The 16,043-nt window shown below is 38.6% G+C and overlaps 2 protein-coding genes across 2 annotated transcripts in view; one reads left to right on the forward strand and one right to left on the reverse strand.

The window, feature by feature from the left end:
• LOC109916308 (WD repeat and HMG-box DNA-binding protein 1) overlaps positions 1-16,043 on the forward strand; it is a 242,083-nt gene that overhangs the window by 119,428 nt on the left and 106,612 nt on the right. The gene's annotated exons all lie outside the window — the stretch shown is intronic.
• The window catches only part of LOC109922526 (protein Smaug homolog 1-like), a 34,870-nt gene continuing 23,732 nt past the window's right edge, over positions 4,906-16,043 (reverse strand). The window contains exons 7-8 of the mRNA XM_048600308.1: positions 10,997-11,080; positions 4,906-7,872 (exon numbers count right to left, since the gene is read on the reverse strand). Coding sequence (XP_048456265.1) covers positions 7,844-7,872; positions 10,997-11,080 — 113 coding nt within the window. The 3' untranslated portion in view covers positions 4,906-7,843. The remainder of the gene's footprint in view (positions 7,873-10,996; positions 11,081-16,043) is intronic.

A 16,043-nucleotide genomic window follows, 5' to 3' on the forward strand; every position in this document is an offset into this window, starting at 1 on the left:
GAAAAAGTCTCTGGCTATCCACTATCTATGCCTCTCATCATCTTGTACACCTCTATCAAGTCACCTCTCATCCTTCTTCGCTCCAATGAAAAAAGCCCGAGCTCCCTCAACCTTTCCTCATAACACCCGCCCTCCGGGCCAGGCAGCATCCTGGTAAATCTCCTCTGCACCCTCTCCAAATCTTCCACATCCTTCCTATAATGAGGCGACCAGAACTGAACACAACATTCCAAGTGTGGTCTAACCAGGGTTTTATAGAGCTGCAGCAAAACCTTGCAGCTCTTAAACTCAATTCCCGTACCAATGAAAGCCACCACACCATATGCTTTTTTTACAACTCTATCAACTTGGGTAGCAACTTCGAGGGATCTATGGATGTGGACCCCAAGATCCCTCTGTTCCTCCATACTGCCTAAAATCCTACCATTAACCCTATATTCTGCATTCAAATTCGACTTTCCAAAATGAAACACTTCACACATTTCTGGGTTGAATCCCACCTGCCATCTCTTTGCCCAGCTCTGCATCCTGTCAATGTCCCACTGCAATCTACAACAGCCCTCCACGCTGTCCACAACTCCACCAACCTTGTGTCATCGGCAAACTTACTTACCCACCCTTAAACATCCAAATCATTTATAAAGATCACAAAGAGCAGAGGTCCCAGAACAGATCCCTGTGGAACACCACTGGTCACTGAGCTCCAGGCTGAACACTTTCCATCTACTACCACCCTCTGTCTTCTATGGGACAGCCAATTTTGTATCCAGACAGCCAAATTTCCATGAATCCCATGTCTCTTTACTTTCTGGATGAGCCTATCATGGGGAACCTTATCAAATGCCTTGCTAAAATCCATTTACACCACATCCACTGCTCTGCCTTCATCAATGGGTTTTGTCACATCCTCAAAGAATTCAATAAGGCTTGTGAGGCAAATAATTGTAAATACTATCTCTCAGAATCCTCTCCAATAATTTGCCTACCACAGAAGAGTGACCGGTCTGTAATTCCCAGGATTATCCCGATTCCCTTTCTTGATCAAGGGAATGACATTTGCCACCCTCCAATCATCTGGTACTCCTCCAGTGGACAGTGAGGATGCAAAGATCACCACCAAAGGGGCAGCAATCTCTTCCCTCGCTTCCCGTAGTAACCTTGGGTATATCCTGCCTGGCCCTGGGGACTTACCTATTCTCATGTTTTTCAAAATTTCTAGCACACCCTTCTTCCTAACATCAACCTGTTCGAGCATATCTGCCTGTTTCATGCTGTCCTCACAAACTTCAAGGTCCCTCTCGCTGGTGAATACTGAAGAAAAGTATTCATTGAGGACCTCCCTTACCTCCTCTGACTCCGCACACAAGTTCCCTCTACTATCCCGGATTGGCCCTACCCTCACGCTGGCCATCCTTTTGTTCCTCACATAAGCGTAGAATGCCTTGGGGTTTTCCTTGATGCTACCCGCCAAGGATTTTTCATGCCCCTTTCTAGTTCTCCTAAGTCCATTCTTCAGTTTCCTCCTAGCTATCTTGTAGCCCTCGAGAGCCCTGTCCGATCCTTGCTTCCTCAACTTTAAGTAAGCTTTCTTCTTCCTCTTGACGAGATGTTCCACAGGTCTTGTCATCCAAGGTTCCTTTACCTTACCATCCCTTCCTTGCCTCAGGGGGACAAACCTATCCAGTACTTGTAGCAACTGCTCCCTAAACAACCTCCACATTTCTGAGAACATCTGATCCCAATTTGATCCTCAAAACATCTCTTTCCAAGACTACAACATCTTCTCTAATCTATGCTGCCACCCCAGCTCCCTTTTATTTTTATCATTTGATGTATAAACCCTGACCATTTTCAAAACCAAACTTCCAATGCTACCACTACATCATATCCTGACAACCATTAGTGCTGGGAGCTCACCAACCTTAGTCAGTGTCTATATGCATGCATTCTAATTTTTGTTTGTGTTGTTTATAGCACTTCTTAGTCTATCCCTATGTGATAAGGTACTACTTACTTCTCAAATATTATCCAAAACACATCATAGCATTCATCTTTTCGATTACTAAAAGCCACTGTCCAACCCCACGCCAATTAAGCTTAAACCTCCCAAACCACACCAGTGAACCTTGCAGCTTGGATACCAATGCCATCCCTGCTGAGTTGAAACTAGTCTTATGAATGGGTACCTTCTGCCATTGACTGGTTCTAATGCCTCAAGAACTTTAAGTCCTCCCTCTCTCGTGTACTATGCCTTAAGCCTTACACTGATTCTCCCAATATACCCATTTAAACTCTTACTGGCACTGGGAGTTATCCAGAAATTACCATCTTCAAAAATCCTGCAATTTTAAACTTCCTCTCTAGATCTTGAAACATCTGACTGCAGGACCGCAAACTTGTTTTCTCTACATTATCGGTACGGACTTCGAAAAAAAAATTTTTCACCCTCTCCCTGATGTATTACCTCCTTGGTGCCAGGGCAGAGTACATCACTCATGACTCATGATGATTACAGGATTGTTCCCCTAATTATGGAATCTCCTATACCACTACAATTCTACCCTCTTGCCTGATTTTGCCAAATATTGACACTCGTTTGAAAGTAGAATATACCCCAAAAACTCTTGCATGTCTGCAAAGGTTCCAAATGGCCCCTGATCAGCTATCCCAAATTATCAATGCCAGTGGGTGTCCACCTCGTCAAACGAATATCCTAAAACTCTCGTGTTGCCTGATACTCCACTGTGGCTCCAGCTACACATCAAACTGGGAAATCCAGAGTTTGAGTTCAAACAGCTGGAGATACTTCTACACATGGTTCTCCAAGCACAGTAAAAGGCCCTCTTGTAGCACAGTATAGTATCCCTTTCACCAGATCCTGAATCCTCGGTTCAGGTCCCAGCTGCTCCAGAGATGTGTAATAACATCTCTGAATAGGTTAATTATAAAAATAGGTTAATAAAAAGTTTTTCAAGCACATGAAATGTCCTTTAATTCCCACTGGGCACAGGAATTGAAAGCAACACCTGCTGCTGGATTTAAAAGAATGGATATTCCCTCTTAAAATCCAGTTAGAAACTTGTTTAAATTATCAATTTTAATTAATGCCTCCCACTCTTCACTGTGATAATATTCATTTTGAACTCACTTACGTTGTACTTAAATGGACTTTTAAATTTCCTGGTTTCCAATTTAAACTAATCCTCTAGGTTATAGACAAATAAAAAAAAAGAGAAGTATGCACTAATCAATAACTTGCTCTATATTCTGTGGTGTCATACTTTGATTTCTTATCTTGAACATGGTCAGTTTGCTCTTCACATCCCACTAATCACATTCTTGCAGTTGCTTTGTGGCCTGCTTTGCTGCCACTCTTTATATCCACTCAGTTCTACTGATGTCCGGACTGCTCTAGCAACATCTTCATACTTTTCTACCAGTCTTGCTGTGAGCTTCAGCTGCTCTTTATATTCACTTCCAGTCTTACTCTGCTGTCTCATGCTGCTGCTTGTGGGATTCGAACCCACAACCGTCATTACTCAGATATCTAAAACAAAAATTAAATCTGTTCAGACATGTTGTTATAACATTAGCTGGGGCAGGTGGGACTTGAAACCAAAGTTTCCAGCCTGGAGATAGGGACAATACCATTTCCACAAGACCCTGCATTCATTACTCAGTTGAGGTGTTATGACACACCTCTGGAGCAGGTGGTACTTGAACCTGGGTCTTCTGGCTAAAGGGTAGCGACACTATCATTGCCTTACTACTGTTACTCCTCAGTCAAATAAGCCACAGTTGATCATTTGAAAGTAATTGCAGGCCCTGACAAATGAACCAACCGTCAGTCATCTGTCTTAAGCATCTTTGCAAGATGTACCAGGATGTCATGTGTCCGCAGCAGAATCCTGGAAAGACCTGGAGGCAAAGAAGTTGAGCATAGAGGTGGATTTTCACAGACAGATAACAAATAGCCTGCAGATGATAGGTCTTATTCTAGGAGATTTCTTATGTCTAAACCTCACAGTAGAGTGAGCCACTGGTGTTTAGACATGTCAAAAAAACTGATTTGATGTTAGTGGGCAACTTAATGGGTTGTGCCTCCTAAAAGCTTTCCCTTTCTGCTCATCTCTCATGGAACTACAGGTTCATGAACAATAAATTGATACAGGGGTGTTGCTTGCCATCTTTGGTCTTCAGAGGTCCAATCTAATGCAGCATAAAGCAGCTCATACTCTATTGTGATACAGAAAACCTCAAACTGCTGAATATAATCGTGCAGCAAACGAACCACAAATAATGCTTTTCACACGAGCAAGCAAGAGACAAGGTGTGTGCAGATTATTAAATCACCATTTTTAGTCAAGAGCATTTCAGTCCCCTCATTTGCTGTTTCATATTCTCCAATGGTTTCTCAGGCTTCCTGAAAATTGCCAGTGAAATCTACATACTTAATATGAAGTGAAAACTGTCAAAAATCACTGACTGAGCAGTTCACAAATGAAAATTGAGAATGGCTTGTATCTGCTTCCAAATAGGATTTCTCTTGAAAATATGATGATTGATATCCAGTAAAATCACGGTCAGGAGGTGGTAATTTACTTTACCGTTGATTCACTAACATTGCTTTCCAGAGGGCATTCACAAAGTGAATGCCATCATTTACTATTCTAGCTCCAGCTCATTCTCCATGAAATAGAATATTTGTGGTGTCAAAAAAAAAGAGAAAATGCAGGGCATGAAAGACATACAAAAATGGGGGAGAAATAAAGATTTTGCCTTCTATATTTTCTGCCCTTTTTCTGTTTGAAAGCATGACTGAATACAAATGTGTCTTCAACATATTAGGAATGTACAAACTAGATGTATGTATTTTATTTTTGCAGTTAAAAAAGACACATACACCACAGTGTTACAAAAACTTGTATTAATCATCTCCCTTCACTTTCAATATAATGCTGATATGAAATAACCATCATTTTAGTTAAGTGACAGGAATGGGAGTAATAAATACATTGTAGCAAGTTTGTTGTTTAAGTCACAAGAGTAGTTCATTGGTAACTTTAAACAAGAACATTTCAAAACTATACACTTGCAAAGAACAGCAAGTAAAACATATTAGTGTTTGTCATAAAGCTTTAACATGTAACAAACGTGCTTTTTCCATAAGGTGACAAACTGTAAAAATATGCATTTATGTGCAGCAATAACTATGCAAGAAACATACTTCTTGTACACTACCTTCTTTCCAGAGGGCAACAGGAACATAAACATGCATGCATTTACAATGAGGGATTGCCTCTACTTGACATGCAACAAAGGAAAGAAAGCAATACGGATCCATGTATTTTGAAGAGTGGACAGATTCTATATTGAACTTCAAAACTGTTCATAAATATATAGGGTATAGTATAGTATAATTAAAAAAAGGGAGGAAGTATCCAGGTCATTACTGTTAGCGTTGCTGTTGCTTCCTATTCCTCCCAGAGGAATAAACATTCACTATTTTCTGAATCGAGATAAAGAAATACAAAAAATAAAAGCCACCATAGGAAATTTTGATGACTTATACAAAACAATTTAACTCTTTTATTTAGTGTTTTATATATAGTGCACATACATCTATTGCAAGACCTGCCTTTGTAAATATATAGAACTTTTTAAAATATCTTGACTATTTTGTGTCTTGCGTTCCAGCCATTATCTCTTTAAAGGCATCACAGTAACCTGGCAGATATTACAGAAAACCTCAATTTCTGACACAACTAACTACAGTAGGATACATGTTTTGAGAGGCCTTTTTTCAGTTTTTCCATGTCAAGAAGTTAAGCACTTCAAACATATTCAAAACAATTACGAGGCAAGGCTTTGTTCTGGGCTTGCAGAGATATCCTGTGTGCACGACATTTAACAAAACAAAGACAAAGACTATAAATATCAAGAATATGTCTTATCACCTTTGTTTTTTGAATTGGTGGTGCTACTTTGCTCTGTATAAAACAGTTAACACTTGGGATAGGTGTAAGATACAAAAGGAAAGGCACTGCCGCTTTATTTCTAGATATTTGACTTCACAGCCTTCTATGCATGCAATCATCATTTCATAAATAATTCATTTTACATAGGATAGTATTAATCAAGCTCTACACCTGCAGTCAATACAGGACTCAACAGAAGAACAGAGAATGGCAATGTTCTCAAGACAGAAGCCACATATTAAAATTAATTCACCAGACAGCACTTCTTAGCAAAACAAACGTTTGTTGCTATGTAAATATTTAACCTATATCTTGTCAATAGTAATCAGCAATATTAAAAAAATTAACTAAATGGATGTTAATATTTTGAAACATACTCATGGTTACCAGCCATAGCAAGTTAATACATAACATATCTAAAATAATACATCTAATTAATAGATAACCTTTGCATCTATAAATCAGTGGAGGAATAAATATCAATTCTGATTTGTAAATACCTTTTAGGACTCTTGTTAAACAGGATGTGATGATGTGAATGCAGTTACATTACCTTTTCTGAAGCTGTATTCACGGTATAAACATTATGTATATAGTTTAATACTTTATTCACCAAATTCATTTATAATACTGCATTTCCAACTCTGTTTCGGACAATACTATATCCATGTATACTCAATTTCATTCCATTATCTTTCTGTTGTTTCTCAGCTCTTGCCTTTTCTTTTCCTTACAGGATATACTAATCGTTACGTAGTCTGTCTGTCTCTCACTCTGCTGCTGAAGCTCTAGGTTGCATATATTTGAATTTTTTTGTTTTGGGCATGTAATTGGTGGAAGGGACAGGAAAAACAAACATTCAGGATCTAACAACTTGTACACTGTATCAATTTGGCTTCAACTGTTGATTTAGAGCTTTTTGGATTGGAATAAAATATAAAGCAAAACCAGAGCAAGCAGCATACTCACCGACAGCTAAACAAACTGCAAGGCCGATTAACTTTAACTCTCACCATACTACATCAGTCTCCTGCATTCAACAACATTCCAAAACCACCCTTCATTTCATCATTTTTAACATCTGTACCTACGTAGGACTAGCACTCATATTTACAATTTCCTTCAAAATGACCAAATATCCCGAACCATAGCTTTCTGCTGCTAACTAAAAGAAGCAAACCTGCTGCTATCGCAGAAGGAAAAACTAAAATGCTTTAACAATACAAATCATAATGGCATACCTGAAAATGTTTATGTACCCTTTATGGTTATGTAAACAATATGCAAATTTATTTTAGTTACATTTAAATCACTCATTTCAAATTCCCCTTCATGGCATACTTCAATGCTGAAAAGAATTCAATGACTCGAATCAGATGCAATTAATATGAATATGTAGTTTTTTTTTCTCTTTTGGTCACATTTATAGTATAATTTTATAGAAATAAAATAGCTTCTCAAAATACAGAAAATGTAACCAACGACTGTTGCATTGTTTCAACTTCAACTCTTCCCTCCTCACTTTAAAAAAAATGGTATTTTACCATTCAGTTGCCATACCAACACCAACTACGCTGTTTACATAAGTTATGGCCCTTCAGTTTTAGGCATCCAGAGGGTCTCGCTGCAAAATCCTGTTCATGGACAGAACTACTTTTGATCAACCTGACTACACTTCAAATTTTGATGATACAATAACAATCCAGACTCTTGCACAAAAATACGTTCATTACACCTTGCAGAAATATAACACAAGACATCATTCGACCCTGTCCACTGCATGGGACTGGAACTTGTGAACTGCGGCCTGAACCTGCAGCTACTTTTGTGGTTCAGAGCCAGCACCAATGATGTAGTTCAATCTTCTAGATAGTAGAGGTTCTGTCAACGCCATCTGAAAATTAAAAGCAAAATCAGTACTCTGAAACTTTATTGCTATTGAATATTATACAAGCATACTTCAATATACAATCTAATATTTTTAAAGGTCACGCATTACAATTTACATTTGTATGAAAAAACATGCAGGGTTTGTAATTAGTGCAAACAAAATATGGCTTCAAAAAAAAGAAAAATACAACTTATTTATGGCAACAGAGCTTTTGCATCTTAGTAAATGCAGGAATGTCTTGAGCAAAGAGCTGGATTGTTTGGACTGGAGGGAATCAAAGTCATTTATTAAAATAACTTTTTCTTAAATGAATATAACCCGTTGTGTATAAGAAGTTGTGAGGTAGATCATGCCTCACAAACCTTATTGAATTCTTTGAAGAGGTGACCAAACATGTGGATGAAGGTAGAGCAGTAGATGCGGTATACATGGATTTAAGTAAAGCGTTTGATAAGGTTCCCCATGGTAGGCTCATGCAGAAGGTGAGGAGGCATGGGATAGGAGGAAATGTGGCAGATTGGATTCAGAATTGGCTGACCCTTAGAAGACAAAGGGTGGAGGTGGACGGAAAATATTCAGCATGGTGCACCACAAGGATCAGTTCTGGGTCTTCTTCTATTTGTAATTTTTGTAAATGATTTAGATATAGGAGTGGAAGGGTGAATTAGTAAGTTCATGGATGATACAAAGGTGGGTCGAGTTATAGATAGTGAGGAGTGCTGTTCTAGGTTACAAAGGGACATTGATAGGATGCAGAGCTGGGCTGAGAAGTGGCAGATGGAGTTTAACCCTGAGAAGTGTGAGGTGATTCATTTTGAAGGACAAACTTGAAAGCAGGATACAGGGTTAACGGAAAGATTCTTGGCAGTGTGGAGGAGCAGAGGGACCTTGGGGTTTATGTCCACAGTTCCCTGAAAGCTGCCATCCAGGTGGATAGAGTTGTTAAGATGGCGTATGGTGTGTTAGCTTTCATTAATAGAGGGATTGAGTTCAAGAGCCGTGAAGTCATGCTCCAGCTATACAAAAGCCTGTTGTTTCGGCCACATCTGGAGTATTGTGTCCAGTTCTGGTCGCCTCATTACGGGAAAGATGTGGAAGCGTTGGAAAAGGTGCAGAGGAGATTTACCAGGATGTTGCCTGGAATGGAGGGAAGGTCTTACAAGGAAAGGTTGAGAGCACTAGGGCTTTTCTCTATAGAACGACGAAGGATGAGAGGTGACTTGATAGAGGTGTACAAAATGATCAGAGGTACAGATAGAGTGGACAGCCAGAGACTTTTTCTTTGGGTGGAGGTAGCTATTACGAGGGGGCATAGTTTTAAAGTGAGTGGAGGTAGATATAGGGGAGACGTCAGAGGTTGGTTCTTTAGTCAGAGTGGTAGGGGCATGGAATGCATTGCCGGAGAGGGTAGTGGAGTTGGCCTGATTAGGGGCATTTAAGCAGCTATTAGATAGGCATATGGATGATAGTATAAGGTAGGGGTGGAGGTTAGATAGACCTTAGGTTTAGGGTAAAAGTTCGGCACAACATCATGGGCCGAAGGGCCTGTACTGTTCTATGTTCTAAAACGGAAGCTTTGTGATGGATTTTATTACATCAGCAACATACAACAAAGTATAAACCTAGTGATATCTTTTTCAGCACTTGGTGTTATCATTCAACAAGCACGGAAAAATAGTGGGTTACCACTGTATTTGTCACAATAATTGAGAAGAATTTTGTTTAAAATACAACATTGAAGTAAATAATTGCATAGAGTATTGAGCTAAATTAAACCACTTGAAATCAAATTAAAGATCAATTCTATACAACTTGCATCTAAAACATATTGGAAAATTATAGGTTTTAATTGTGATAATTCAGGTTTCAAGCAATTAAACAGACTAGAGCTTTAAGCTCAAAAAGATTACATCTTTGATATAAAGATTTTAAAATATTCAAATTTTATTTGTGAAGAAATCTTAATTTCTGCCTATGGAATTAATATAAAATGTACTATTCAGTTAGATGGCAGGCTGGAGAAAATTTACAGCATTGATCCAAAACTAGCTGACTACAAATAAAATATTACCACAAGTTAACCCAACGCTGTGTACTTGGCTGGGAAAGTGATATTTAAGGAAATGCTTCAAGGTTTGCTATACTAATAAGCTATTTAAGTGACATGTAAAGCAGATGGCACATGGACACAGGTCGTTCTGTTCCAACTCTGGAGCATGACTCAAGGACAGCAGTCCTACATACCAAACCACACCACATTATTGGCTGAGCTTTCCAAAAATATTATTAATAAATGACTTTAACAGAGATTTCATTGTGGATCTATAGGTTTAATTATAAGTAGGACATTCAGTTTCCACTTCATTAATGAAATCAAACAGAAATGTGCCAAGCTGTGTTGAAATAATCAGGAAACAACTTATCAGAAAACAACTTGGAAATGTACTATTTGACCAGATTGATCCTTTAATTCTGGATCAGCATGAATTTTGATCAGCATACCAAAGACACATGCAAATTGTTTAATTGCTCCAAGAATAAAAAGTTATAGTATTTAAGCACCATTAAAAATACTTTTCACCCACATGTTATTTATCTTACAGTTTTCAGGACCATGCTGTAAAACATATACACAAAAGTCATTTTGAAGCTCACAAAAATAGCTTGTGAAGTGGATAGAAAACATGGTGCGCAACAAAGAATTAGATTATGTCCTACAGCAAGTAAAGCTGTCTTTTCAACCTACATAGGTAAAATTTTTAGGAATATGTGAAGTTAAAATAAAATTACTGCATGAAATCTGTACTGTCACATATCAATTTATAAAATTTTCACACATCACCAAATATATACCAAGTAAATTTGTCAAAGGCAAATTCTATTTGACAAAATTTACCAATATTTAAATAATTGAACAAAGTTCAAATAAAAACTTATCATCTTCATTAATATCCTTTAGGGAAAGAAATCTGCCATCGTTACCTGATCTGGCCTGCTCCTGAATTTAGGCCCACAGCAACGTGGTTGACTCTCAACTGCCTGTCTGGGGAGTTGAGGATGGGCAATAAATGCTGGTTTAACCACCAATGCCACATTCTATGAATAAATTTTCTGAAAAAAAACTTACCACCCAGGGCATGTTCAGTCATGCTGAGGCACAATGATTCCAGTCTGTTGTTTATATCAGGTTCTGTTACTGGCACTTGGAACTCTAAAAGGCAAAATGCCCAACCATGAGGATTCAGAGATATACAGCAAACAAGATTACCACCTTGAAACTGAAACATCTAACAAAATATCCACAATTTTCAAACAATTAAGGTATATTTGGTTTCTGAAATTCGTACAATCCTTATAGCCATTCAATCCATCGAGACCACACCAACCTTCCGAAGAGCAAAACACCCAGATCCACTCCCAAGCCTATCGCCGTAACCCTGCATTATCCATGGCTAATCCACCAAGCCTGCACATCTTTTGGAGAAGTCAAATTTGCCACTACTAGTATGGCCAAGAAGTATACTTACTAAAATTCAATATGGTTCAACTGAAAGGGCAATAGTTTAAGGAATGGAAAACGGTAATGATATATTTGGAACCCATTTCCAGGTATGAACAGGATTCATGATATTGTTATTTAGAAATTGTTCTGTCCACTTTAGAACTCCAATGTATAGCTTTAAGTTTGATTTGTGCTTCTATATTGTCTATGTTGTTTGTTTTAAGATGGTATCATTTTACTATCACTTCTTAGTCCTGTGGTACGGGCTGTCAGGAAATATGTTTACACATTCATTTAAAATGGTGCTTTTAAACCACCTGAGATAAATAGTTCAGAGCTTTGGAATTAGGAGTTGAAGAAAGGAATAAAAGAGGGCGGTTGTTAAATAAGAGGAGCAAGAGAGTCGACGTTTCAGGCCCAGACCCTTCATCAGGACTAGGCCTGAAACATTGACTCTCCTGCTCCATTCTTCCAGCTCCACACTGTATCGACTCTGACTCCACCATCGGCAGTTCTTACTATCTCCCAGTTGTTAAATAACCTGTCCTCTGACACAAAGACAAAGACACAGATGGTGACAGAAACAAAAATAAAATATTGCGGATGCTAAAGGTTCATATCAGACTTGAAATGTTAACTGTTTCTTTCTCCATAGACGCTGTCAGACTTGCTGCATTCCTCCAGCATTTTCAATGTTAGTGACAGAAACAAGTTCTTTTAGAGAAAAGAAACTATCCAGAAAATTCATGAGTGGGTGTGCAGAATTCTAAGCAGGTCAGTGAGAAACATCAGCGGTGCAGTATGGCAGTCTCCAAAACAGCCAGGGCAGAAAAGGAAAGTAGCCTTGAATGGCTCAATGTCTGTAGAAAAGAAAGGTCCAGAACCAGGAAGCGGCAGAAGTGATTTTTTTTTTTTTTTTTCTTTATTCTATTACGTTTCTGGTATTTATTGCCACCCTAATTCTTTAAAAATAAATAGTTTGCTGGGGTTATTTTACAGTTGAGTGAAACACATAGCTGTGGGATTGGAGTCACTTGTAGGCCAGACTGGGTCAGGATAATACTCTAACGGGCAATAAACGAGTTTTTGTGAATGGTTAATGGTTAATGACAATGGTTAACCATTACTGAGACTAGCGTGTAATTTCAGGTTTTATTAAGCAAATTGAAATTCCCCCAGTTGTGGTTGAAATTCAACCCTTGTCCCCAGCCTGGGCCTCTGGATTACTAGCCCAGACCCATTTAAGAAAGAATCAGCTATGTTACCTATTTAAGAGTTTCAGGAAAGGCAAATTGAATAAATTACATCAGGTAAATGTAGAAGTTTTCCAAAAAGAAACCAATTACAGCCTTGCCCAAGGAATAAAAAAAACCTTAAGTGGAAACAGGATGGCCCTTCACTGAGGTTTGAGTATCTGTAAGGTTGTTATTGAGGATAAAAGGTTGAATATTTCCTTCTGATGCTTTGTATTATGTTCTATGAATATATTCTGTGAATGTTACTTCTGCCAATTTGAATTTACAATCTACATGAAGACTGAAGTCACCCATGATTAATATATTGCCATTTTTACATGGGGTCCACACCGATCCTCCAAAGAGCAGTCCACCAACACCTCTACCCTATCCCCTGTAACCCTGCATTTACCATAGCTAATCCATCTAGCCTGCACATCCCTAGACACCGTGGGTAATTTAGCATGGTCAATCCACCTAACCTGTGCATTCTTTGGGCTGTGGAAGGAAACCCATGCAGGCATGGGGAGAACATTGAGACTACAGACAGTCGCCAGAGGGTGAAATCAAATCCAGGTGCCTGGTGCCGAGAGGCAGTAGTGCCAAACACTGAGCCACCATGCCACCCTAGGAAATGACTAAGGAGTTGAATACATATAGATACCTTGCACCTTAAATGGTACAAGATAACAGTGGCATTCGAAAAACCCGAGATGGTTTCACTAAAACAATATGTAATTGATCTAACCAGGGATCAGGCAGTTTTGGATATGGTAACACATAATGAGGCAGATTTAATAAATGATCTGAGAGTAGGAAACAAACAGTCACCAAAACACAGCAGAATTTAGAAATCAATCAATTTTGAGAGTAAGAAACATGGACTGGAAACAACAATGCTAAAGTAAGAAATGAGAGCAGAGTTAGCTGGAGTAGATTGGGAATGGAGTTTAGATGAAAATGTGGTTGATGAACTTCAGTGGTTCAGCAGTTTAAGAAAACAGTTCACAACTCAAAGATATATCCCAGTGAGGAAGATTTATTCTAAAAATTGAATAAACTAACCATGGTTAACCATAAAGTTAAGGGTAGTATCAAGTTAGAGGAAAAAACATACAATGCAGAAAAGATTAATAAGATAGAGGATTGGCAAAGTTTAAAAATCAACAAAAGGAACCAAAAAACAAGAAAACATACGAGAGTAAACTAGTAGGTAATACAAGAATGAATATTAGGAGAATTTCTTTAAATACATCTTTAAAAAGGCCAAATGAATAGAGAATGAGGCTGAACAAATAATAATGGGGAACCAGAAAATGACCGAGGAGTTGAATAAATACAAAATACCTTGCATCTTAAATGCAGAATGATAGCATTCCAAAAGTATCTATTAATCAAAGGGCAGAATTTGGGGAAGGGATGGTGGTGGGGCGAGGTGAGGGGGAATACGAATAAAATATAATAACTATCACCAGAAAAAAAATTACCAAACTAGTTTGGAGGTAAGACCAATTTAAATCCCCTGGACTTGATGGGATGCATCCTAAGATATTAAAAGGAAGTAGCTACAGAAAAATGTCTCAGAACTAGAAAATTGCCAATTTAAGATCCTTATTCAAAAAGCAGAGTGTGACAAAAACAGTTAACTATAAGCCATTCAGCATAACAGTCATCGGGAAGATATTGCATTATAAATATTGTAAATAAAGGATGCTACAGCAGAGAACTTCAGAAGTAACTAATATAATTAAACAAAGTCAGCTTGATTTCATGAAGGGGAAAACATGCCTGACAAATTTATTTGAATTCTTTGAGAAACTGTCAAGCAGGATAGATAAATGGGAACTAGTAGATGTAATGTATGTGGATTTCCAAAATGCACTCGATAAGGTAGCACACAAAAGAATACTTAAGATAACAGCCCATTATTTTGGGGGGTAGTACATTTAGCATTGATAGAGAATTGGCTAACAGAAGACAGAAACTTGAAACAAAAGGGGCATTTTCAGAACGGCAAACTAAAACTAATGGGAGTGCCATAGGGATCAGGGGTGGCACAACAATTATTTACAATGTATATGAGGAAGTGAATGTACATTGCCAAGTTTGCAGATGGCAAAAATAGGTGAGAGAATAAAGGAGTAAGGACAGCACAAAGAGACTACAGATGGATATTGGAAGATTTAGTGGCAACTTAGCATATAAAACATAATGTGGGAAAATAGGAGGTTATGCACTTTGGCAGGAAGAAGAGAGGAGCTGATTATTTAAATAGAGGAAAACTGCAGGAAATAGCAGCACAGTGATTTGGAGAATCTCATGCACGAATCATGAAAAGCCAGCATACAAGCCCAGTAGGTAATAGGGAAGGCTGCTCCCTGGGGCCGATCTGCTCTCCTTTGTTTAATTTCTGTTACTACCTTTTTTTTTTTAAAACTTTGCTTTATTTTCCTTCTTTTCATCTTTTATCTTTTCTGTGGCGGGTTCGTTGGCAGCACCAGCGTGCCAGTGAGAGCGGGCTGCATGCAGAGTGGTAGATGTGGCTTCTCCTGGAGGCCAGCAACAGCTGCAGTGAGGATGTTCTTCCAGTGACAGGAGGCCTGCGGCAGACGCATGAGTTTTCCTGCTTTTGGGATCTGTGGCAGCAGCAGCAAAGTCATTGTCCCAGCATTTGGGGCTGACGGCAGCGGAATCTTCAAGATGGCAGTGCTGGCAAGGCAACATGTGCAACTGAAGCAGTACACATGGCTTGGTGGCAAACTAGTCTGGCAGCGGAGTGAGTGTGGGTTCAGCGGCATCAGCGAAGTGGGCCCAGTGGCGAAGAGTCACCTAAAGGGAGGCAACTCTGTTGGTTGATCAAGCACAGGCGGCAGTGAAGCGGCAGAGGTCTTTCTCGAGGCTAGGTGCCAGCATGGACTGGCTTGGAAAGACTGATATTCTAAACTTTATTTTCTAATTTATTGCTATGACCTATAATGCTGGACTATTTATTTCTTTACCAATTTTTTTTGTTTCCTAAGAATTTGATCTTATGTATCTGTACCTAGGTAACTTTGTACCTAAGATAGCAATTTCACTGTAGTCCTGAGGGAGTGTGACAATTAAGCTAATTTAATTCAATATTTCAAAAGGGATTGAAAATATGGATTTCTAACTATAAACTATATTTACGAAATAAAGAAAGTATTAGTTAGACCATACCTAGAATACTGTGAAAAGTTTTAGTTCCCTTATCGAAGGAAAGCTATACTGGCATAGGAGGCAATCCAAGGAACATTCACTAGGTCGATTCCGGGTGTGGAGGGATTTTCTTATGAGGAACGTTGAATGTATTGGACCTGTATTCATTACAGCTTAGAAGAATGAGAGGCAAAAACAAAATATAACATATATGGTCTTAGGGAGCTAGACAGTGTAGATGTGCAGAGGTGGTTTCC

Source organism: Rhincodon typus, chromosome 8 (assembly GCF_021869965.1).
Source record: "Rhincodon typus isolate 14 chromosome 8, sRhiTyp1.1, whole genome shotgun sequence".
Taxonomy (NCBI): domain Eukaryota; kingdom Metazoa; phylum Chordata; class Chondrichthyes; order Orectolobiformes; family Rhincodontidae; genus Rhincodon; species Rhincodon typus.